Source organism: Penicillium pulvis (genome assembly GCF_028828015.1).
Source record: "Penicillium pulvis strain IBT 33274 chromosome Unknown contig_23_segment0_segment0, whole genome shotgun sequence".
Classification (NCBI taxonomy): domain Eukaryota; kingdom Fungi; phylum Ascomycota; class Eurotiomycetes; order Eurotiales; family Aspergillaceae; genus Penicillium; species Penicillium pulvis.
Genome location: NW_026643075.1, coordinates 1,692,387 through 1,715,901, shown reverse-complemented (window position 1 = coordinate 1,715,901; position 23,515 = coordinate 1,692,387). Strand labels below are relative to the sequence as shown.

The 23,515-nt window shown below is 47.4% G+C and overlaps 9 protein-coding genes across 9 annotated transcripts; 2 read left to right on the top strand and 7 right to left on the bottom strand.

Annotated features, from left to right (window-relative positions):
• Positions 1–1,123: 1,123 nt before the first annotated feature.
• On the bottom strand, positions 1,124–4,208 carry N7503_004902 (La domain family; the record flags this gene model as incomplete). Its single annotated transcript, XM_057064449.1, has 2 exons — positions 1,124–1,700; positions 1,771–4,208. 2 exons carry the CDS (start codon positions 4,206–4,208, stop codon positions 1,124–1,126), a joined length of 3,015 nt encoding a protein of 1,004 aa, XP_056922192.1.
• Positions 4,209–7,228: 3,020 nt separating this feature from the next.
• On the bottom strand, positions 7,229–9,771 carry N7503_004901 (nitrogen permease regulator 3 family protein; the record flags this gene model as incomplete). Its single annotated transcript, XM_057064448.1, has 2 exons — positions 7,229–8,601; positions 8,658–9,771. 2 exons carry the CDS (start codon positions 9,769–9,771, stop codon positions 7,229–7,231), a joined length of 2,487 nt encoding a protein of 828 aa, XP_056922191.1.
• Positions 9,772–10,025: 254 nt separating this feature from the next.
• N7503_004900 (coiled-coil-helix-coiled-coil-helix domain-containing protein) lies at positions 10,026–10,735 on the bottom strand (the record flags this gene model as incomplete). The annotated part of the gene is made up of 4 exons (XM_057064447.1): positions 10,026–10,220; positions 10,331–10,445; positions 10,524–10,558; positions 10,686–10,735. The coding sequence occupies 4 exons, from the start codon at positions 10,733–10,735 to the stop codon at positions 10,094–10,096; spliced, it is 327 nt and encodes a 108-aa protein (XP_056922190.1). The 3' UTR covers positions 10,026–10,093.
• Positions 10,736–11,215: 480 nt separating this feature from the next.
• Positions 11,216–11,890, top strand: N7503_004899 (GFA family protein; the record flags this gene model as incomplete). The annotated part of the gene is made up of 3 exons (XM_057064446.1): positions 11,216–11,223; positions 11,295–11,474; positions 11,584–11,890. 3 exons carry the CDS (start codon positions 11,216–11,218, stop codon positions 11,888–11,890), a joined length of 495 nt encoding a protein of 164 aa, XP_056922189.1.
• Positions 11,891–13,401: 1,511 nt separating this feature from the next.
• On the bottom strand, positions 13,402–15,390 carry N7503_004898 (flavin-containing monooxygenase; the record flags this gene model as incomplete). The annotated part of the gene is made up of 8 exons (XM_057064445.1): positions 13,402–13,518; positions 13,572–13,719; positions 13,789–13,991; positions 14,061–14,195; positions 14,250–14,296; positions 14,357–14,582; positions 14,633–15,159; positions 15,231–15,390. 8 exons carry the CDS (start codon positions 15,388–15,390, stop codon positions 13,402–13,404), a joined length of 1,563 nt encoding a protein of 520 aa, XP_056922188.1.
• Positions 15,391–16,244: 854 nt separating this feature from the next.
• On the top strand, positions 16,245–18,277 carry N7503_004897 (uncharacterized protein; the record flags this gene model as incomplete). Its single annotated transcript, XM_057064444.1, has 3 exons — positions 16,245–16,763; positions 16,818–17,488; positions 17,548–18,277. 3 exons carry the CDS (start codon positions 16,245–16,247, stop codon positions 18,275–18,277), a joined length of 1,920 nt encoding a protein of 639 aa, XP_056922187.1.
• A 299-nt stretch (positions 18,278–18,576) lies between these two features.
• On the bottom strand, positions 18,577–19,468 carry N7503_004896 (uncharacterized protein; the record flags this gene model as incomplete). Its single annotated transcript, XM_057064443.1, has 2 exons — positions 18,577–19,190; positions 19,249–19,468. The coding sequence occupies 2 exons, from the start codon at positions 19,466–19,468 to the stop codon at positions 18,577–18,579; spliced, it is 834 nt and encodes a 277-aa protein (XP_056922186.1).
• A 223-nt stretch (positions 19,469–19,691) lies between these two features.
• On the bottom strand, positions 19,692–20,802 carry N7503_004895 (aldo/keto reductase; the record flags this gene model as incomplete). The annotated part of the gene is made up of 4 exons (XM_057064442.1): positions 19,692–19,894; positions 19,948–20,278; positions 20,353–20,605; positions 20,663–20,802. 4 exons carry the CDS (start codon positions 20,800–20,802, stop codon positions 19,692–19,694), a joined length of 927 nt encoding a protein of 308 aa, XP_056922185.1.
• A 189-nt stretch (positions 20,803–20,991) lies between these two features.
• On the bottom strand, positions 20,992–22,488 carry N7503_004894 (flavin monoamine oxidase family protein; the record flags this gene model as incomplete). The annotated part of the gene is made up of 2 exons (XM_057064441.1): positions 20,992–22,101; positions 22,153–22,488. 2 exons carry the CDS (start codon positions 22,486–22,488, stop codon positions 20,992–20,994), a joined length of 1,446 nt encoding a protein of 481 aa, XP_056922184.1.
• Between the last annotated feature and the right edge of the window lie 1,027 nt (positions 22,489–23,515).

The window sequence follows — 23,515 nt, the reverse complement described above, 5'->3', positions numbered from 1 at the left end:
AGTAAGCTGGTCGTGAGTTCGGAACAAAGGTTGAGAGTTGGCTGCCTGAGGCAACACGGTGTTCTCCGCATTGACTCAACTCTGATAGGTAGACGGACACTATATACTAACGTTCCTCTTTGAAAGGGTTTTATCATAATGTCCTATTGTAAAAATCGCTGTGTTTGAGATAAACATCTCGCAATACCATATTCCTAGGAAGAATACCTTTCATATTATGCACTGCAATAGTGTAATATTCCAAGGAGGAAAAAAAAAAAAAAAAAAAAAAAAGAGAAACCCCCCTGCAACCTGATTTATGAACAAAGTACGCCGACACAAGCCATAGCTGCAACTCCTAGAACAACGCCTCCAGGTCCAGAAAATGCTGACTTAGTAAACGTTCTCTCAGATATTCCTCGGAAGGATACAAGCTGATATAAACGTGACAGAAAGGTCTCTTCACAGAAAGCCCCCATGGATAAATGCAGTCGGAAGAACACCCACATCATAGTGGGAAATTAAATGACATCATACAATACTTTTTTCATTGTTGGCTTCGACCATTGCTTTGCTCTTCGTCGCTGCGCCAGTCATGCTGATAACCTTGGAAACTCGCTAAGATCTGGGTGTCGTGGCGAGACAGCTCAGACACTTCGATCGCATAAAGATGGAAGTAAGGGAACTCCACAGAAAGAGGTAACAAAAAATTTCTATGATCAGAAGGAAGAGAAGAAAAAAAAAACAATAATTTTTTGGGCCTGAGACGCGATGGAATCAAGCGTCGAAAAGGGGAGAGGGGATATCGCCCATAAGATCATGCATGCCGGGACTCCGAAACGTTTTGAGGAGAAAGCCCATGATGGAAAACGCAGCAATATTGGGGAAACAGAAACAAAGTAAAGCCAGTGTGAAACTCCGAGGCTTCACAATAGACGGATAAAAGGAGGCCGTAATGTTGCGATAGAATTGTGACCATTAGGCACTTGGAAAAAAAAAAAGTAAAAAAAGTAGCCGGAAGATGCATGCAAACCCCTTGGGAACACAGCTATGCTGATCATGATTTTGTGGAAAGCAGAAGAAGAAAACAGAGAAGGAGAAAAGGATTCCAGCAAGCATATGCAAAAGCGGATGACAACGGAGTTCAATGATATGACTTTCTCCCAGTCCCTCTCCACTGGTTGCCAAATGCCCTTGTAAATTGTTTGCGAATAAAATCAATTTTGTGGAACTTCTCATCCCCTTGGTCATTGGCAACAGCAGTTTCAATCAGACTGAAGATAGCATCACGAGGTTTGAAAGCTTCATCCCGGCACAACCCAACCAGATCCGAAAGAATCTGAGGGTGTATACGAAATGGGCTGCTGACGGCAAGGCGATAGAATTCCATGAGAAAAATAAAGCCATCGTCGGTGTGTCGTGTAAAAAGATCATCTAAGGCTTGGCGCCTGAATTCATTGTACATTCGCAAATTGAACTCCTGCATCAAACAGTCCAACCAATATTCGTAGAGAGAAGTGTCCCAGCCTTGTCGTGCTGGACCCCCAACCTCATCATTTAGAAGCATTTCAAGTGATTTGTTGACATTAGCGTACTTTTGCTTTGAGTGGCCCTTTCCCTTCCACTGGGATGGCGGATGATTTTGCTTGGGTGGCGGCTTGTTAGTTTGGCGAGTGAGATAGTTGGTCGGATGACGTTGCGTGTGCAGTTGATCAAAATTACTGGTTGAAATAAGAGGAGAATGTCAGCTGCGATTTGAAAGTCAAAGATATAAACAGAATTCACGCATACCCAGCTAGTTGTGCCGCTGCTCCCAGGGGAGAGGAAAGTGGGGTCGTTTTGCGTGAATCTAGTCCGAGCGCTGATCGACATTCGTCAATAAATGCATTTTCCAAATTTGTTGCCATATAAAGGGGAGATTCCGATCTGGAAACGGATGGGGGGAAATAAGAGCAATCCTGGGGGCTTCCTACAGTGGCGACTTCATTTTGTGCCGATGGCATGAACTCCGGGGCGTTGGAGGAAAGATGTGTGCGGTTGTGGGAAGCTGTGCCATTCGGAACGAACTGTTGAGATCCACCATGGATGGAACCATTTGGTGCACCGTCGACGTGGTTGTTGATAGGGGTGTTCTCGTCATTCTTTCCAGGTTGCGCCGGGGCAGCACCAGAGAGTACCCACTGAGACCAGTTCTCACGAGGGCGTAAGCGGTCCATACCATCTTCACCAGTCTGGACCTCCACATTGCGGAGTTGGCGTGAAACATGACGCAGGAGTTCGAAGTCCTCAGTCAAAGACTTCACACGCTTGAAGGTGGCAATAACACTAAGAGGGGTAAAGCCTTGAGCGTCCATCTGGGAACGAAGGAACATGTCCTTGCACAAGTTGTCAACCGAGAAGTAGTACTCCAGCTGCATAGAGAGCATATTCATGAGCGAGTAGGGCTCCATGTACTGCTGGTAAGGGACCGCGCTCATTGGGCCGGGGTTAACAGCCTGGTAGGGGTACATTGTGTTGATGTCAGTTGGGAAGGGGTACACGCCGTATGGGCTTGCAGGTCCTGTCAAAGAAGGTGATCTCAAAGACATCCGGTTTCCCTGCTGCGAGCCGTTGGCAACACCGTGCTGAGACCGTTGACGATCATTGAAGCCGAAGTTCTTAGAAGCAAAGTTGTTTCCCATGTTGCCGAACTGGCCATTCTGGCCAGCAAATCCAGAGTAGGCACCTCCACGTCCGCGGTTGGCTCCACGGCCTCCTCGCTCAGCACGAGAGTCACCACGTTCACGGTTGAAGTCCTGGAAGCCATTTGCACCAGCCTCACGGTTTACGTCAGCCGACTTGGCGCCAGAGTCAAATCGGCGGTCGTTGGCACGAGCCGCACCTTGAGAGTCAACAGCCGGGTTGCCACCCTTAGCATTACGGCTGTCACCGTTTCGGTTGGACTGCTTGCCATCCCGTTGGGGCCGAGCGGCGTTCTCACCACCGTTGACCTGCTTGCCATTTGAGGCAGTGGCATCTTCAGCACCACGCTGGGGGCGGTTGTTGCGCTCCACTGCTTGAGCCTTGCGACCCTCGGAGTTGGTCACGTCAGAGCTGGTAGAACGTCGAGTCTGAGCAGGGAGGGAAGCAGCACGGCCAGCGCCAGCTTCATTGCGGCCACGGTCTCCGGATGTCTGCTTGCTCACAGGGGCAGGGGCAGACTGGCCTGAGGCGACCTTTTCACCGGCAGCGGCTGCATGGGATCCACCACGACCACCATCCCGTCCACCACGAGCGGTTCTCCGACCTCCACGGCCAGCGGAAGGGAGGGGAGTGTTAAACACGGCAGTAGGAACATAGTTGACAGGCATCCACTTCTCTTTGCCGTGGGCACGCATGACCGGGCTCTTCTCTGCCTTCTCGGTCTTATCTGTCTTCTCCTGTGCCTTCTTCTTATCTTCGCCAATAGCAACCTCAGGTGTGGGCCATGATGAGGCATCTTCGACCGGGGGCAAGGCACCATCCCGGCCCTTAGCACCATCAGCCTTCTTACCTCCCTTGGTTCCTTCTTGCGCGCTGTCGGTACCCTTCTTCTTAGAGTTGGTCTTGGGCGTATCTTGCTGGTTCTCCTCAGTGGCCTTCCCGGAGGTGGCCTTCGCAGCAGCAGGAGCTGGAGTAGTCTTGGCCTTGGCCTCTTGGGCCTCCTTTCGTTGCAGCCAGATGTTCACTGAGGGGAGAGGGGCGGCCTTCAACTCCTTTGGTGGGGTGCTCTTCTCGGCTTTTTCAGATTTATCAGACTTCTCAGTCTTTTCGGACTTCTCGGACTTCCCAGACTTCTCCTTCTGTTCCTCGGTATCATTTCCAGCCTTCTCAGCCTTAGTTTCGGCTTGCTTCTCAGACGAAGTCTCCTGAGTTCCGTTCGAGGTATTTGATGATTCACCATCTTTGGAGTGTGCTGCCGTGGATCGGACGCTGGGGGATGATGTCCTGGAGTGAACAGCCTTCGATCTGTTGGCATGCTTGTTGGTCACAGTGGTGAACTCGACATCCTCATCAACGCTTGTTGTGGCCTTCTCGGTCTCCTGTGGTGTTTCGGTTTCCGAGGTCGTAGTTACCGGCTCTGCGGGGACATTGTTGGTCTGCTCTTCCGGCTTGGACTCAGTCTTTTCGGGCTCTGTAGATACCGGCTTGGTGGGCACTGGGGTCTCAGACGCCCCCTTTGCGGCTTGCGCGTAGCTGAATGTAGGCATTTTCTTGAATATGAAGCTCAATGTAGCTCAATCAGACAAAAACTCGCGGAGTTTGGATATGTTGAGAATCCGTTCCAGGGATTCTGCTGTAGACAGGGAACCTGGAGAACTCAAATCAACGCCCACGCGCGAGATGACTCCGGCACCGTTTCAAAACAGAGGGTAAAGGATGATTTCCACCTTTTTGTAACCCCACTAAAGAACGGTCCTTCGTTTCTTAAGAATCGTTCTCACACGGAGGTGTAACTGACAAGATGCGAGTCTTCAGGCACAGCTTGAAGACGTTCTCGACAGAACTGGGTTTGTTTGTCTGTGTATGGATCGTTTAAACCGCAAATCGCATCGGCGGGATGTCGGTTCGCAGGGAAGCAAGTCACAGCAACTTTTTCCGGATGCTCTGGATGTTTCCACCTCGGTTCAGTCTCGGGGAGATCACAACAATCGATTCAATCCGGAGCTCACGTTGACGAGATCGGTAAATGCACAGGGATGCGAAAGCAAAACCGAATATTTAGTTCGACTTCGAGATCAGAATTGGACCGTAGGGTTCGTAGCACGAGGACGGCGCGAATGACACGTGTGCGACGAGTTCGAAATCCACTAGAAAGAAGATGTGAGGATCGGGAGGAATTTCGAGATTGTCACAAATCGCGAGAGGAGGTTCCGGAGGATCGGAAGCAATGAGGGCTCGGGTCTTTCACAAGATCACAAAATCCCGAGTACGAGTCAAAGACTCAAATAAAAACAAGGGAGGAATGGAAAGCGAGGAACAAACACCCGAGGGAGGGGGGGGGGGAGGGGTGGAGGTGAGAGGGGAGATGGTGAAGGGTAAGAGCAAGAACGCAAAATTATTTGGGTAATAAGGGCAAAATGGTAGCGGGGGCTTTTTTTCTTACCTTACACAAAAGGTATTGGATTTTTTGAACCAAGGAAAATTGTTAGGGAAACAAATTTGCGTATGCTTTCTGTGTACCCCAGGTAGGTAATTGTGGAATTTCGCATAAGAAAAAAATCTCTTTAGTATAGTGGATGGAGCCCAGCGGATTAATCCCTCGGTGCCGGACGCACAAATTGACCCATTGACCACGTCTATCAGTAAGAGAACTATGAGGATATCCGGGGGGTAATTTACATGAACTGTTCGTACTACAATCTACATCCGTCAGCTACCCTCTGCTACACAAGAATTACCCTCAAGTTGCTCTCAAGGTTTGTGGGAGAATGGAATCACATTCAACAATATGAATGAACTTTGAAATTATCTTGCCTTTTTCGGACTAGTGGCTCTCCATTGACTGGATTGTTACCATCCGTTACTATTTATTACGTAGATGACAATACGCTCGGCCAATGCTCGGGCGCCTGTCCCTCTATATCCTGGTCCAAGCCCAAAGTATACAGTAACTTATACAGTACAGAACAGACAATGAGCTTTGTTGCTTTGCCCAAGCTTAGTGTATGATGAATGTGTCAGAAAAGCTCCCAAAATATAAATTGGAGCCTCAAAGCATGAATGATCCAATCGTAGTGCCAGGGATAGATTTTCCGGCATCACCCATCTGTTCAGGGTCCTTCCAGGCTGGAAGGCCTGGAATGGGGGCCCAAAGTCCGACCAATGGAAGCTTGCAGAAAGTATTATGTATACGTACACTTTAGGTACTTGACAACCGTTGCCTGTCAAACTAGCCATTAATCGAAGACACTACGTAATCGTCAGACTGAAAATGCAATACCTTTAGCTTGGGCTACTACTTACAGGTCTTAGGTATAATCTAACATCCACCCATGGATACCTATGGAGTATGGTTTACATTTGTCATAGCATCCGTTTTAACCGCAAATTGATCAAACCTTTTGTGAATTTGTGAATTAAAGCGTTACCCATTTGCGGGGTCCACCGAGCCCCTCCGATCCAAGCCGACGATTGGTCCTTGGACCACATATCCGTCTAATGGATTATCTGACGCGGCGCAGCGGGAAGTCAATCCATCGTGGCCTTGATTATGTGATCCGGTACTCACAGCAGCTTTTTTTCCACTCGGCGAAAGATAAAAGATAAATGGAAAAATGAAGAATAAATTGTCAAATTCACACAGCATATCTGTAATACAGTTCAGGAAGGTTCCTCATTGATCCGGCACATCTTCCCTTCTTCAGCCGTGGAGCTCCCGCCGGATATACGACCCGTGAAATCCTCGGGTACCTGATTTGGCCCGTACTGGGATGTTGGTATACGTAATACCGACCCGAACCTGTAAGCAAGTGCAGGATCCCTAGCTCACTACTGTAGGTTCATAAGTATCTCCTGCGTTACTTCCCCTCCTTGGCCTATACCGTACTTGTATTTATTATTACGCTTCTATGTACCCAATCTTGGTACTGTTTCTGGTCTTCCTTTTTCTCCTTTGCACTTCTATGGTGTCGTGTCAAAGGGTCCTTCCAAGCCATTAATGATTCAACGCGGTTCTGTGCGACCGAAGAATGCAGAATGTGATATATTTGCCAGTGCCCTAAAGTATCGGCACGTGATACCCTTGACTCCCAAGGTTGCAAGGAGTTTTGATACCATACATATCAGTCCATAGATCACGATTGTTACTTTTGCCTAGATTTATTCCAACCTATACTACAAAATACTCTCGTTTATCTTCATGACAGCACCCCCACGCCCAGAATACCGTGGAATACACTATCGCCAGCGCACAATTAGGGCTGAGGGCACGCGGAATCCGTCGGGTGGGTGGAGTTTGTAAGCAGAATACATCGGCGGAAACAAGGGGACCTTGGAACGTGGGATGTGGTATCTGTATTACTCTGCGCAGCGGATACGCTCCGCTAGGCCGATGTGGAGGGGGAAAGGGGAAATATAGGCAAGGATTAACAGGATAATATTGAGACAGAGTATGAGAGCCAAAAAGGAAAACAAAATGGTATCCAGTCCGTACGCACGATAACTCCACGCTTCTATAGTTCAAAGGCCAAAAAAAATATTAAATGACAAGAGCGAGCATATACGTTCCCTACCAATGCCGAACACTGATGAGCACCTGTTCCCGCGCGTCTAGCTCGACTGAACCTGTCTGCCCAATAAAGCCCAGGCGGGTGAGGACCTGCCACACTAATTTACGCTTCAGGTTCTCTCGGACAGAGATTTTCTCCAATGCATCGTGTCCGTTGAAATATTTGAGGAACGAGGGCCAGTATTTCCTGAGTAGACTCTGGAAGTTTTCAAGGTCATTCGGCGCGATGTCTGGGCTCACACCTTCAAGGAATTTCTCGTCCCCAGGCTTCTCCGGGAACCGAGCGACAATCTCGTCTAGCCATCGGGATTCAAGTGGGGAGGCACGATGCGGAGATAAGATCAAGGTTGATTGCCGCAGAGCAGTGGACCGGTCTAGTAGCTTATGCGAAGTGCGGAGCTGTGCGTGCGGGTCGACGCGACCCGGCATGGGCGTGTCATCTCCGCTGCCGTGACTGGCGAGCGAGGAGGACGACGAAGAATTGGCGTCGTCATCGTCCGAACTGTCTGTATCCACGTCCGCTAGGGAACTAGGATTCCCTTTGGCAAGGTAGCGGTCCACTTCTTCTTTTCGAAGAGCCATTTCCACGGCCAGTTTGATCTCGGGTGTCACCTTGATGCGGGCGAAGGTACGTAATTGTGTGACCCAACCACCGCGGAGAAGCCATGCGAGAATAGAAAAGTATGTTTCCTTGTGGTCTTTACTCGGAATGAAGCTTCCATAAGGACGAGGGGTGCCACTGAGTGAAGAGAGCATCTTTGGGAGACTGGGAAGCGTTGGGAATGCTGCCTGATATGCAATAGTCGCTACTTCCAATTTGCTCAGGTCGCAATTGGGAGAAACAATGTACGTGTCTCGCTGGTGAATGGGAGGGATGGCTCGGGCACGACGCCAGTACACCAAGTGACTAGCCAGCATCTGGATAGTGGAGAGTGGGATTCCCGAGGATAGTGAAATCTGAGCAAAAGACTTCGTTGGCTTCGAACAGCGAATATAGTGTGCCAGTGCTGTGGCAAGGGTGCCACCGGAGGCCTCAACATCTTTGATAATAGATGCCTCACTATCCAGCAAAAGTAGTGCGAAGTGTTTTGCAAGGACTTGGTGGGGCGAATTGATATCGTCGATACCAGGTTCATCCACTGGAGTTGCGCTGTCAGCCGTTGTCAACCAGAGACCTGGATAAGATTTGTCTGCAGGGCCAGCAAGGTATGGCGTGGAGGTCAACGGGGGAATCTGTAGCGAGATAGAAACATCGGGACTGAGTGAAACAGAGGCAATCTTAGATGCCGAGATGCTGGTATACACTGTATAGATTGCCCTGGCCAGAGAAGACTGGTTTATCAAGTCGGCATAAAGCTTATGGATCGAGGTTCCTAGAAGAAAGTTGTTAGCTCAGACCCAATTCATAAGGGACCAGGGGGTAAGATACTTGACTCTCGAGCTTTTCGCCGTACAGACAAGATATGTTGCGATTCTTTCCACACATAATCTGTTCGGGCCTGCTCCCATTTCAAAGCTTTCGCAAATTTCTTGATAGCATTCTCGTAGATCTCCTTGACACGCCCCGAGTACTCAAGCAAAGGAGGATCCATCACAAAAACCACATTAAACATAGTCATATGGTCTTTGTCCTCCGGATCATCTGTCTGCTTCCCGAGCTTCACACTAGCCGTAGAGTGGCGCTTGGTCTCAGTCGGAGAAAGCGCCAGTTCAGAAATGGTAGCAATACTAGCCTCCATATCAGGCGAAGCCACACCATCCTCATCCCCAGCACCCTCAAGATCATTATGACCCAGCTCCCCACCATCCCATTCAGAGCGATTCTTCTTCTTTTTCTTCTTCCGCCGCTGCTTGCGCCAGGTTCCATCCTCGCGCACAAAGACGGGCCATCCGATAAGCGCGAGATCATTAATTCCAACTTCAAATCGCCGTTTATGCCACGATCGCGATGGACTCAGTAGCTTCTCCCACACACTTCCCGGTAGACCCAAAAGCGACACCCATGGTGCCCCCGATGATCCACTAGCACCATCCCGATCTGAAGCCCCATCATCTTCATGATCAGACCCAGCACCACCCCGCTTCCGCAGCGACGAGCCTCGACCAGACCCTAGAGACCCTGGGCGTGGTGGTTCTGTCGGAACAGTACCTGGCGACACAGCAATATTCACACTGTCATCGACGATGCCAAAGTTACTCGCGCGGCGGGCCAGCAACACGCTCGGCGCCGTCGGGTGGCTGCCGCTTTGTGTCTGGCCGGGGATTGTCTGAGCTGTGGGATTCTGGTTTTCGCGCTCTCTGTCCTCGTCCTCTTCATCCGAACTTAATCCGCTATCATCACTGGAGCTCGAGTCCGTGTTCCTAGCGCCTTGTCGGTTCCGTGAGCGGGAGGTGCGCCGCCCGCCCTTGGTGGTTGTCTTGAGTCGATTCTCGCTGAGTGGATTCGGAGGGTAGTGGAAGACGAGACGGGGACCAGTGCGTGAGCGCACGATCAGGATAATGGCCACCAGGCATGGGTCTGGTGGCCGCGCAATTGACGACATTTAGTGGATTGACGATCGGCTGGGACGATGTTGGAGCTGGAGAGCTCAGTTTGGCTGGTGCTGTGGGCGGAACCCGGGTTCCCCGCATGCAACAAGCTCGAGCCAATCGTAACTGAAAATGAAGTTGAGGCTGTCAAAGATCTTCCTTCATTTGTTTAGAATGGTGAGATTGTGAATAGAGTTTACTGTGGTATATTACAATGTCTATGTACAGATTGCTATCAACGCCTGCCCAGGTGTCGGAGCGTCCTAGGCCCATCTCGTGCGGACAGATGCTTTTCTTCGATATCGTACAAATCGTCCAATTATTTATATCTCCTTTTTAATTTCCTTTGCCAGTTCCTTGTGATGCTTCCGGCATATGCACAGCTGCTGGAGCTTTGTTTTTCTCTTGGTCTTCCTTGAATACAAGTCCAAGGTTCTTGAAGTCATCGGGCGCCATGAGGTTTCTATTGGGGAAAATCAATAGTCAGTAATCCCAGTATTCAATTCTGGTAATCCGAGTTTCAAAGCCCCTGCAGTGACAGGCAAATAAGATGTGCTGAAGCTGGTAACGTACTTGTCCATCCGGCAGGCAAGATAATCCTTCGCCAATTTGCGGCACGCCTCGTCGTTGGTGCCTCGGTTGAGCTTGATGCACTTCAAGTAGCCAGAAATAATATGCTTACATTCTCCTATGCGAGGATAATCAATTAGCGACGCTCTTGAGGTATACTTTGCGGAGGATTGACGGAGAATTGTCGCTAACATACCTTCATGATCGAGGGGAAAGCTACCGCGCTCAGGCCTGTCAATTGTGAGTCATGTTAGTAATGGAGCACACGGTAATATCATAGACTCTTTTGGGGAGTAATGAGTTCTCGTGATGCGAGTGGAAAGCATGCGCAAAGATCCCATGCTGGGGCGAAACTCACGGTGAGGGCTTGTAGTTCACCGAACCACCTCCGGGAGCACCGAAACTCATTTTGGCGTGTTTTTCGCGGTTTTATGGGTAGATCTGAAGGGGAATACTCGTCCAAGCGATGCAGAGAGGTCGATGCTGGAGTCGAGACTGGACCTCGAAAGCTCAAGCCGCGAGACAAATAGAACAAACGAGACAAACATACGATCAGCCAACCAGCATCGTAAGATACGGCCGATGATGTATTTCCCGACAAGACCGGCATAGAACAGGACTAGAACTGACTTTCCGGACGAATGAGCGAAGGAATGACATTCTGTGTTGCATTATTGTCCAGTAGTTTGCATGTTTGACTTGTCTGCATAATGAGGGGACTTGGTTCTCCGCAAAGTACCGCGATTATATATAGCTGGAACCTGTCGCTCATTTAACTGAAGTAGACCATCATCAATTATTTCTTTACCCTTCAAGTCGCCTGCTGAATCCCCAGGATCCAAAGTCAAATCGCAAATTCCGCTTGAATATCATTTTAAAATTTCAGCCATGCCTATGTATGTCTATACAGGATAAAGAAGCCGAACACCCCCGCATCTACTCCGCATCCGACACTAACAAATGTCAGGAAACTCGACGGAAGCTGCCAGTGCGGCGGCATTGAGTTTACACTCCAGTCACAAACCCCAGTTCCCTACCAACTTTGCGCCTGTAGCATCTGCCGCAAAGTAGGCGGGTACTCGGGTGCCGTGAACCTCGGCGGCATCGCCGATAGCCTGAAGGTGCTTAAGGGCCAGGACCTCATCAAGTAAGGATTAGCCCCAGAGCCAACTTCAAGATCAAAGAATTATATCTTCCCCGAGTTGTCTTTATGAATGAAACGAGAAATGCATGTACTAACGATGAATCCAATTCAGGAAGTACCACGGCATCAAGGATCGCGGAACCCCAAATGAGGAACAATGCTCTTCTGAGCGGAACTTCTGCTCAAACTGCAGTTCCATGCTTTGGCTCTGGGATCACCACTGGCCAGAGTTGATTCACCCTTTTGCATCGGCCATTGATACTGATCTACCTGTGCCAGATGAGATGGTTTGTGTCATGGCTGGATCGAAGCCGGCGTGGGCGCGGTGGCCTGAAGGCAAGAAGAATGTGCATGAGCTCTATAACGGAGACACCAGCATCGAGGGGTGGCACAAGAAGCATGGCTTTTTTGTGGAGTGATGTAAGAAAGGAATCATTCAGCGAGGTGTTGGGGGTGTTGCTGGTGGACTACGTGACGGTTACAGATGTGCTACAGAGAAAATGGAGGAATGATATAAAAATCAAATGTATTCAAAGCTATTTCACGGGTATCAAGATCTGTAATGCGTATTAGCAACAGAACACAATATGAAATGAGTGAATATTGTGTGAATGAGAGAAGCGGTCAGATCTCCAAAGTGAATATAAATTTGTATCGTCAATGTAATTCTGAAAGAACACAGCGAAAATTTTTTGTTCATCAGGCAAAGAGGGTTGAATGGATAGAGGTCATACTCACAAAGGAATTGACGCCAGGGTATCTACAGCAGACAGCAAGTTCCTAGATGATTGATCATCGTCAGCAATCGCATTCGAGAACAATGCAAGCTTGAAATTGTAAGATCAAGACATGGTAACTATGTCAGGCTAGAAGCCCACTGGTCAGCATATGTTTTCTTGTCCAAGAGCGATTGAAGTTAACTCACCTCATTAAATCAGAATTTTTGTTTAATGTTCATTTTCGAATAAATTCGAATCAAACAGTGTGAATATCAAGTTTCATCATAATAGATATGACCATGTTCCAAAGCACGTATGCAAGAAAGAAAAAGAAGTGTAGAATACCTAAAGTCACAGAGTCAGACGGATATTCAAGACCTTTTTTCGACTGAAAAAATTGTGACATTGGGCAAAGGATCAGGTGACGAGTTCTCAACAAGTATTCCACCTCCCACACACCCACAGAGTTTGTACGCTCTGGTTTTGTAGGATGAGAGGACGTGGATACGTTATGTCCGCCCGTTCGTTCAAATTTTCTTCATGCAAGGCACATGCCGCAATAGAGGGAATAGTATGACGAGGGATTCAATTTACCTAACCAGAATCGAGTTAGCACATTGTACGCCAAATAATAGCTGGTAACAAGTATTGAGACAATTGTTTCGAAGTCAGACAAGGCTGAAACTTAATTTGACAAGATTCCACACGATATCTTAAGCTTGAGGAATGCCTTTGCATGTCATAGGGTCATCATTCGAAGGGGAGGGGAAAGAAAAAAAGTTCTGTCTCCTTACCTTTTAAGAGAAAAAAATCAAGAACCGAGGCCGACAACAAGCATTAATTGTTCAGGTGCCTCGATTTCAAGGATGGCAGATAATCATAAGACAGACATTGCCGCTCATGATGCCAGAAATAAACAAAGAAGAAAAGAAAAGAGCTGGAAGCTCTAAGCTCCCAGTGGGAGATGTGCACGGAAGAGAAAATTTTTATGGGTGGAGCGCGAAATATAAATGCAGCCGAAAAGTCCGGCCGGGCGCAGAAGCTACATCCGCAGTTTGTCTGCGCGTCAAACATTGGGGCTCCACCTTTTGCTAAAGTCAGACCTTGGGTACTAAGCGAGTTTATTAGTCGAATGAAACCATATATTCAACTGAAATATCAAAGATCTATCGTTGTCTAAGTCCAATTTTTCAAAATTTGTGGTAGAAGGACTACAAAGCTCGGTAATTCCAATCACTGGAAGGACTCCACACCGTCGACAGCCACAAGTGGATTGTATTCCAAGGGTAAACAAACCAATTCTTTTCGGTTCCTTTATCAATAAAATACTGTAGTTGTATTATTAGCCATTTGTGTCACATTTTTCGAAATTAAGACTTACACTTCCGCAGGAGGTGCTATGCACAGTCTTGTCAATGGCTTCGTGCAGTTGTATGTCAAACTCTCGCTGGCTGTCCGCTCTGACCTCGACTGATGAAGCCTGTTTCAGTAGAATGGGTTTCATGAGGTCGGTGACCACTCCCACTTGACTGTAGTATTTGTCTCCATTTAGCATACGTTCTTGTTTTCAATTGAATAAGTTTCTTCCGTCAACATACCTTTCAATGATCTGAATTGTGGATGTGTAAAGTCGCCCAGAATTAGGACCCAGAATGTAGAAGAAGTTAGGAAATCCATGCATAGCAATTGTTTTGAAGGTTGCTTTGTGGCCATATTCCTCCCAGTGTTGCTGGCGTGTGATTCCCTTCCGACCTTTCAAATTAGTGTCATAGTGCGTGAGAGCAAATCCATTTGCCAGTAGCTAAGTGTTGAGAATTTTGTTAGTGACATCTAATATCTATCTGGACTCTGGGTATCAGAAAATACTTACAATTGTGTCAACAAACAGCTCCTCTCCAGACCGAGTAATAACTGAATTAGCAGTGATTTCCACGATTGGGTCATCTGTAAGGCGCATGTTACTCTGTCGGAGAGAAGCCAGGTATCCACGGTCGAAAATCCGTCTCTGGCAGCCATTAATCAGATGAAAGACTCATGATATCTGGAATGTCTTTCTCACCTTGCATCCAAACTCGTATTTAGGAATCAAAAGATCCCAATATGACTCTAGTCTCATAGATTAATAAGAGTCAACGATGGAAAGTTTGGCTAACTGATGTCTCGTACCTGGTGCTGCGTTTTGAACATATTCTCGGCTCTTTTTTGCCACTGAAGCCCGGCCAATCCTACCTAATCGATTGTTTTGGAAGTGAAGCCAAGTGATCTCCATATAGAGGAAAAGCACAAGGCGAATCAGATAGAGCAACAGTGGAAAACTACGGAAGGTCTCTCTCCATTCCGGTGATATATCATAATTATTTCCCTCGACAATATGATGGGGGGTCTGAAGAAGCTATTAATCTTGTGTGGGCATTTTTTAGTAGTGGAAGACAGAAGACTGACTCTCGCAAATTGCGTAACAGAACGTGCTTCTTTCAAGACCTCGGGAACGAGTTGTATTGCCGAAGCTGCATGTTGCTGAACGTTAGCTGAGGTAAAGTAAGATGGAGCGGATTCCTCACCCCCGTTCCCTATGACTGCCACATTTTTGTTGGCGAGGTCGACTGTTGCATCCCATCGGGCTGTGTGAATAATATTTCCTTGGAATTGCTCAACACCAGGTATCCTCAGTTCTTGTGGGTTGACCAACCCGCCAACTGCGGATATCAGAGTCTGACATTCTTGTGTGAACAACATATCTTTCTGTATGTCTCGTAATGTGACTAGCCAAGTTTGTATTTTCTCATTCCAAGAAGCATCAACCCATTCTATTCCTCCAATGAAATTCTCATCAATGCCATATTGTTTGACGACAGTCGACAGATAATCCAAGACCTCAACTTGTGAAGGAAAAAGTTTGGTGAAGTCAGGATTTGGGGCAAAGGAAAAGCTGTAGCAGAATCCCGGAATATCCACGGCACAGCCCGGGTCTATTGGATGAAATGTTAGAATCTTCTATCTCTCAGCCACTTTAGTTGTACTACTTTGGGGGGTCACAAACAGGTGTTAGCCCACCATGCTCCTCCAAGTCCGTCCTGTCGATCATATATGCAAATATCATGAAGACAATAATCCGTTTTGAGTCGACATGCCATTGCTATCCCGGAGACTCCACCTCCGATAATGATTACCCGACTTGGTGCACGAGACGGAAGCGCCATGATATTGAAATAATAGATATATCCTCTTTCCAACGTCAACGTCAGCGATGCTGCGGGTTTATAAAGAAATGATATAATACTTCATAACTGCAACAACGGGTATGTCCGAGACTTGTTCATACTGGTTCAGTTTATTCGAGGGGCTTTATGCTGTCCAGCTCAGATGCACACCCACCACCCGCTTTGGGCTACTCGCGATTGAGAAATGAAATTGGAAAATAAAAAGGGTTTTTGTCATTTCACCAAATTAACACCGCTAATTTGACTAATACCAAGTATCCATTTCACGGGTTTGACAGCGTGCTAGATGTGGCTATCGATTATAAGGTTAGCGTCAAAACATCTCCTCAATGTGAACTACTTTAAACCAATGAAACGTGGTCGCATATTTACGCCCTTTTCTGCCTCACGAACCTGGGCCCTTTCACCTATTATAATGGCGCCTATTAGGCCGCTTTTCTTCACTTTTTCCCAAGCCACAAACCTCAGCCACTGAACACCTGCCGAACTGACGGGACAAATCCCCCCATCTACGTCAGCTAGCGCGCTTTTTCAGTCAGCCTCCATCTGTCAAAGCAGCCACCCTAACGAACTCTGATAGCCGTAGAGATCCGAGATGCGCTCCACCCGCAAACCTGTGGATCCAGCAAAGCCTGCATGAACCGTAGCATGGCTGAAGAGGCTATGGCATTTATTCCTCATTTCAGCTCGGGCATCACCGAGAGGGTGGTGGAGAGTAAAGGTATTTTTCTTTTCTCAAAGAGTCTTTGATTGTTTTTAAAGAGAGGAATGATACTGGGTATTCATTTTGCACAAAAAGGAGTGCTATTTTATCGTAATCACGATCCGCGGATATGTTGTTGAATATTGCGGCTAAAGATGTGGTTCTCTTGACTTTATATTTCGGTCATCAGTTCAACATCCCCTCATTTTGGTTCAAAGCCGTGGTGGTGGGAATTGGACTAGTGTTGCTCTTCACAGTCACCGCTATCATTACATCGCTGGCAAGAGCCATCTTCCTCCCTCGCCAACTGGTATCATTATCCGATAAGAAGCAGGAAGTCCTGGGCAAGCCTCTTCTGTTCCCGGTGAAATTCAACCATACCCGCTTCATACCTGTGAAAGATAAATTCCTCAACCGATTTCTTGTTGTGGGGATTCCAGTTGGCCTTCGGTGTCGCATTGGTAATTTATTGGCCGTGGATGACAAGTCTCTTGACGTGACTCCGCCACCAGGAGCTACTGGATGGTCTTGGAAGCGGACATTTTCCCACTTCAGCTGTTGGTTCACTTTTGACTCAGCGCGGTTCCTGCATAGAGGAGATCATGGTGTGGATCTGCGAGAAAAACTGGACAGTTTTCTTCAATCCCAGGTAGGATACCCTTCCTTTAACCTTTACCAATTGGATACTTACAGCCTGAGATAGAATGAGGACCCTAAACAGTGGCCATATGCATACCTACTAAGTGTGCCCCAGTTCTTAGGATGGTCTAGAAGTGTCGTGAGTTGGTGGTACCTATACAATAAAGACCGAGAACTTGACACGGTCATTCTCGAAATCAACAACTCTTACTGGGAAAAACGAAATGTTTTCTTGAGAGTTAACCCGACCTGCGATGAGCCACTCAGCCCTCCAGAGGCCTCGAAGTTGATCAAATACCTCGATCATCGGCAGCTAGTGCAATCCCTGAAATCAGCTCCCCGAGCCAACTTTTACAAAGGCATCTGGAGCAAATATATTTTTGCATCTCCCTTTGAAAAAGTGGATGGGCTGGTGTCCAATCGAATGATGGATCCTTTGCAACCAGCCGCCTGGAAACCAAACACATCATTTTCGAACATGACGACAATGGAAGAGTCTGGTGAAGTCCGCATGGCAACTCGATTGACATGTGATGGCCCACCAATCGATCCAACCAAGATGAGCTCCTTGGACGTGGCAAGGTTCGTCTTCCAGTGGACCATCCCGGGTATGCTTACTACCCCGGAGATCATTATTAAGGCTTTAAAAATCAAGTTCAAGGGAATGATGAAGATGAACTCCAAGCCTCCGGTTCGGAGCGGTAGTGTTGGCCGTGCAGTCACACCGTTAGAAATGTATGGTCACTATCCATTCACCGGGTTGATCTGTATCAACATCACTAATGACGTTCTAGAAAACTCGAGCCCTTTTTCCGCTCGTATCTTGCTAGATGTGTTGAGGCTTTCCCCAAGCCCGTCAAGCTCACATACCTCCCATGCCGGTCTTTTACGAACGACGTTGTTCGCATGCGATCCTCTTCATATCAAGACAACTCCTCTGATACCATAACTCTTACTGTTGAGCCAGTCGACCCACAATTCTATGCCAGATTGATCAATTACCCCGATATGATGACAGCACTCGCGCATGAAACCAGACCTACTGGACTTGCCGCTGATCCAACATCTCAGCGCCTCATAGTGTCAGACTCCGCACTTCTTGACTCAATTGTTCATTCGGCATCACGCAAATTACTGGATCATCCGTCAAATGGCTCACATACTATCTCAAGTTGGAGGATGCGACTGGTCCTCTTTTGGTGTCGTGGCCATTCAGCTTCCACCTTCATGGATCGCTTTGCTCTGTTTTCTTCGACCCAAAAATCTCGAGCAACCTATGTCTCCTGCCTCCTACAACTATCAAGCGCACAGAGGCTAGCATTTGGCTCTCAAGGTCTTCTTGATTATTATACTCTCTTTGCTTCATTTGTCACTGGATGGGCCATCTTGGAAGGTCTATCGATGTTGAACTTCCAGTTCCTGTCAATGGAAGTAGACCTAAGTTGGATCCTTCTCATTGATTGCGTCGGATACTTCCTTGTTATGAGGATTTTTGGGCTGGTGAAGGGCTGGTTACTTCGGTGATGATATTAACGACTAAAACACTTGGAGACCACCCTGAGGGTTCTTCTGCATAGGCACTTGTATCAAATAAAGGATAGGAATTCACACGTTCTAGGCTGCCCTAGAATGTGAGGGTGATTAAAAGTTGATATTGACTTGGCGCCTTTATTCCAGAATATCAAATAGAGTAGCATTTTATCTGCATTTTGATCACTGCATGACACCAAATGTGGCTAGTGATGTGTCGTGTCCAATCAATCTGTTCAGTTATCATACATACTTTGTTTTTGCTCAAGCCTTCGAGCTCCCCGAATAGACATTTATGGTAATATCTCCTCGCCCTTCCAATCCCAACACCTCCCTCTTCCATCTTCAGGCCCTGGAGATAATCGCGCAAGGAAACACAATAACCGATCCGCAGAATCCAAAGGCTCTAGCATCTCACGACCAGTCCAAAATTCTTTAGTGAACTCCGTGCGCACGGTACCAGGATGTAAAGCCACAGCCAACGCTTTATTTCCACACCGCCCACGGAGATACAAATCAAACGTTTTCGCAATTTGAAATACGGACGCTTTGCTCGCACGGTATGAGTACCAGCCGCCAGAATGGTTATCGGAGGTTGAGCCTACACGGGCTGACATCATAGCATAGATTGCATGTGTGGGTAGTTGCACTTCACTTTCAACATCGCTATCCTCAGCTGCAGGAAAAGCAGAAGAAGACTTGGTCGGAAGGAATGGGGCAAGGTGTTTCATCAACAATAGCGGACCAACAGCATTGACCTGAAAGCTGTGCAACGCGCTCTCGGCGTCGATCTGCGCTGGCGATTTCTCTACATGTAGAACACCAGGTACAGTCAATGCTATGCGCAAGGGTGTTTCAGGATACTCTTGTCGGATAGTATCTGTCATTGATGATAACGTTGTTTCGTCTGTTTCGGTCTGTCAGTTAGGGAGACCCATAAAGACCAGCCCGTAAGTGGCACGTACCTGTCACGTCGACCTTTAGCACACGAAGCCTATCTTCTGCATTTTGAGGTAGCCCCTTGCTTGAGAGTAATTGGTCTCGAACCTCATCGCAATTTTTGCGCGCCGTTGCCACGACTGGGAGCTGGGTGCGTGCTAGAAGTTGCTGAGCAAAAGCGAAGCCCAAGCCTCTGGATGCAGGGGTCACTAGAGCGAATCCATGCTTTGCTGATAACATCGACATTTTCGACGTGGTTTCCTTAATCTCAAGGACGGTGGCTAAAAGCTGCGAATGGTTTCCGGGGTAAATGGTCTCCCTGGTTTGATAGAAATATGACGTCATTACTCAGCAATAAAGGTAGAGTATGAACTTTGGTATAAATGGCATTGGCATGTTAGAACATTCTGATTCATTCATCGACTAGAATTTTGTGCTCATTTTCATACAAGGCTCCTATCAATTGATTTTATCCCGTCTTGTCTTCCAGGTCTTCGAAAAAGTTTCGTCCAAAGGATTTACTCTCATCGTTAAATCGGATTTTCCTGTTCAGCGCAGAGATCTTTGCCATATCGCGTGGGCTTAATTTGAAATCTCCCTCAAGGTTCGACTTGATACGTGACGGGGTCTTAGACTTGGGAAGTACCGAGTGGCCCAATGTCACTCCCCACGCTACAAAGCCAGTAAGTAACATTCCAAATGCGATAAAGACAGGATGGACTCACCGAGGGCAACTTGCGCAGCATTCTTTCCATACTGCTCTCCAACCTCTGCTAGCACAGGCTCTTCAATCAACTTCCCGACTCCACCTTTTTTCTTATCATAAGTGGAATTTTGGTTCCCAAACGGCGAGTAGTGCGTAACATGAATCCCCTTTTCTATGTGCCAATCCGAAAATTCCCGCTGCTGTAGCCATGGATGGCATTCCATTTGATGAACAGCTGGGACGACTGACGTGTTCGCAAGCACTTGCTCCAGATCAGCTTTGGAGAAATTCGAAACACCTACCGCTTTGGTTTTGCCTGTTTTGAGTAGTTTCTCCATAGCCCTGTATGTCTGCAATCAAAATAAAATTCCCAAAGTTAGCATTGTTTCATCAAATAATAGAATGCAGGCCATACATATACTACCCCAATATCTTCCACCACAAACGTACCATTGGACTTTGGGAATTTCTCATCTCCACGTTTCCACGCGACTGGCCAATGCATAAGGTACAGATCCACGTACTCTAGGTCCAGTTCATGGAGGGATTGCTGAAGCGCTCCTTCTACATCATCCGGATGGTGCTTGTTATTCCACAATTTGGTTGTGATGAAGAGGTCTTCTCGGGGTACGCCACTTTTCTTGATGGCTTTGCCGACTGCCTTCTCGGTGCCGTAGCTGTAGTTGATTTTCAGCTGTTATAATCTGAAGTCCAGTTGACATACAGTTGCTTACACTGCGGCCGTGTCAATGTGCCGGTAGCCGGCTTTGATCGCCTCTAGCACGGCTCCTTCTTGTGCGTGTTCGTCTTGCCAGGTGCCGAAGCCGATGGCTGGTATTTCGGCTCCAGTGTTTAATTTGAACTTTGTTGACATTTCAGTTGGCTTTTCAGTGTTACCTCCAGGGAAGTTCCAGCGTTCTCAAGTGGTGGAAGTTGGCCTGTGAAGCAGAATCATGTTCGCCTTTGAGGTGGTTATATAGCTGTGACTTTGCAATAATGACGTTTAGATGACAGAGAGCCGCAAAACGAACCCGACGTTTGTTCTAACCAAGAAGTCACTCATTTATCGATGTCTCTTGGATAATGCTTCCACAACCTCCGCACCTCCCCGCTGGCCGGAACGGACAGCACCCTCCATATACCCTCGCCACACCTGAGATGTTTCGGTTCCAACAAAATGGACATTTTCAAACGGTGTTGCTAACTCAGTTCCCACGGCGGTTAGAGTCCCAGGTGTCATTACTGGACAAGGGGCCCCAAGGAAAAAAGCCTGCTTGGCCCACTCCATCTCCAAAACATTCGCTGGTTCAGGGATCTTATCAACAAATTGGCCAAATGCCTGGCTGAACTGCTCCCACACTTCCACATAGCGCGCGGCCTTGGACAGTTTCGACCATTGCCTTCCACGTTCACCAACAATGAAACAGGTGATGGACCATTGGTCATCTATTGGCACACTTGTATCTCGTGTGAATGTGACAGGGCCTGTTTCACATTCCATGACACCTGAAGATCCAGCATTTTGCCACCACGGTTCCTCGAAAACGAAAATCATTTTACTATAGTAACCCATAACAGCATGATCGCTTAATGCTGCTTTGTTCTTGGGTAGTGCAGGGTTGAAGTTTATCGAACTGTACAAGCTCGTTGGAACCGAAACGATGACTTTCAAACCACGGAAGACGTTTCCGGGCTCTGTCATTACCTCGCAGATGTCTCCACTTTGGTCAATTGAAGTGACTGGCATGCGTAGAAAGATTGTGTCTTCTCCAAGATCCTCAGCCAGTCGCTTAGAGATTGTTTGATTTCCTATGATTGGGTTAGCGTAACGCCGACGCGTGTAGTAGGGGAGGCATGAACCTTGTCTGTTTCGGATGTATTGCCCTCCGTCTTTCTGATCCGATAACAAGTTATCTATCCCACAGCCGGCTTTAATGTAATGAAGCATATACAATGCGCTGACTTCCTCGCTTTGTACACCAAGAAGTGCTGTGGTTATCAAATCTGCGATACCAGCTGCATCCTGTGATTGTGATCTCTCGATGCAAAATTCCTGGAATGTTAGTTCATCGATAGCTTTGGCGCCTGGGGATCCGGCAGGATTGTCCAAATCTACCAGAGATGACTCCTTTCGAAGCACCTCTAGGAGCTTTTGGAGCAAACGCTGGTCTCCCTAGAAGAAACCGGTCAGTATGAGCCACACCTCTCTCGCTTCTCCACTTACTAGTAATTGGCCGTATGGCTTTTTGATAGCTGATCCATCTTTCAACAGCGCGACATCATCCCCATAGGCGCGTTGAACCAATCCGTCGATGTCATATCGTTGAAAGAGCTTGAACATCTCGCTTTGATTTGTATCATTGATCCAAGCAGCACCCAGGTCATTGAACCCCCTTTCACTGGAATGGACCGATAATGTTTTCCCGCCGACTCTGTTGGTCGCTTCCAGAACACATACCCTGAGCCCTGCGGCGCGGGCGGAGTGAGCAGCTTGGAGGCCGCTCAAACCGGCTCCAATTACCACCACGTCATACCCAGGTTCTTGAACTGGATAACGCATTCTCAACCCGAAGTAGGAAATCTCACTTGGACTGAAGGATGAAGGCCGTAATTGGTGATGGTAGTGTTGCAGGACCCAGCAAATTCGTAGCTTGGGTGGAGATGGCAGCTTGGGTGGATCCGTGGAGTTGAGCTGATGCTCTTTTGAGGCCGGGAATCCCGAGCCGAACCCCGCCCTAGATAAGGACAAAAGCTCGCATGCATTGAAATTGCGAAGACAAAATCAAGTCAATCCTTCAACATAGCTGATTTCCAAGTTAACTGTCATTGCACTCATAATTTCAAACCGAAAGGTTCAAATAATGCAAAAGAATCCATTTTGACCTGTAGTTCAACCTACAGTCATGCGATCAGTTACGGGTCTGACCCATGTATGTACGAAATCTGGATTGAACCTCTTCCCATCATACAGAATATGATATCATTCATGGGCCAATGAATTGTTATTGTTGGCCTTTAAATCTACGTTTCTTACGACCTACAACTACAACTTGGCCATGTAAAGGCGGTAAGCCAAACGGCGGGAACCAAGGGGAGTGCTAAATAAACACCAGCTGAACGCCACTTTTATGATGGCAGGCAAGACACAATATCCTGAATGAAGAGTAGTAACATTACTGAGTACATACCCAGATATATACCTGCTCACACTAAGCTATACTGGAGTTGAAGGTCAAGGAGGCTTACCCATTGAGCCGCGCCCTTTTCTTATCTAGAATCGAAATACTAGTGCAGTAGTTCTCTGGTTGAGCCGAGTGGGTGTCCATTTATCACACTCCCATGGTAAAGCAGAAACCCGAATCAGGCATGCGAGCTTTTGATCCTTATTTGCTACCGTACGAGTTTAGGGGTGACGTTTTGAAGTTTCTCAGGATTTTGCCATTCTTGACATTGTGCTTTGATCGAAGCAATGGTATAAGCATGTTTAGCTGTCAGCAAAAATTTTCATTAAGAGATAAATTTTGAAAATACATAAAGTATTGGTGGTCTCGATCTGGACCCTCTTTTGTAATTGGTCGCTGATTTTG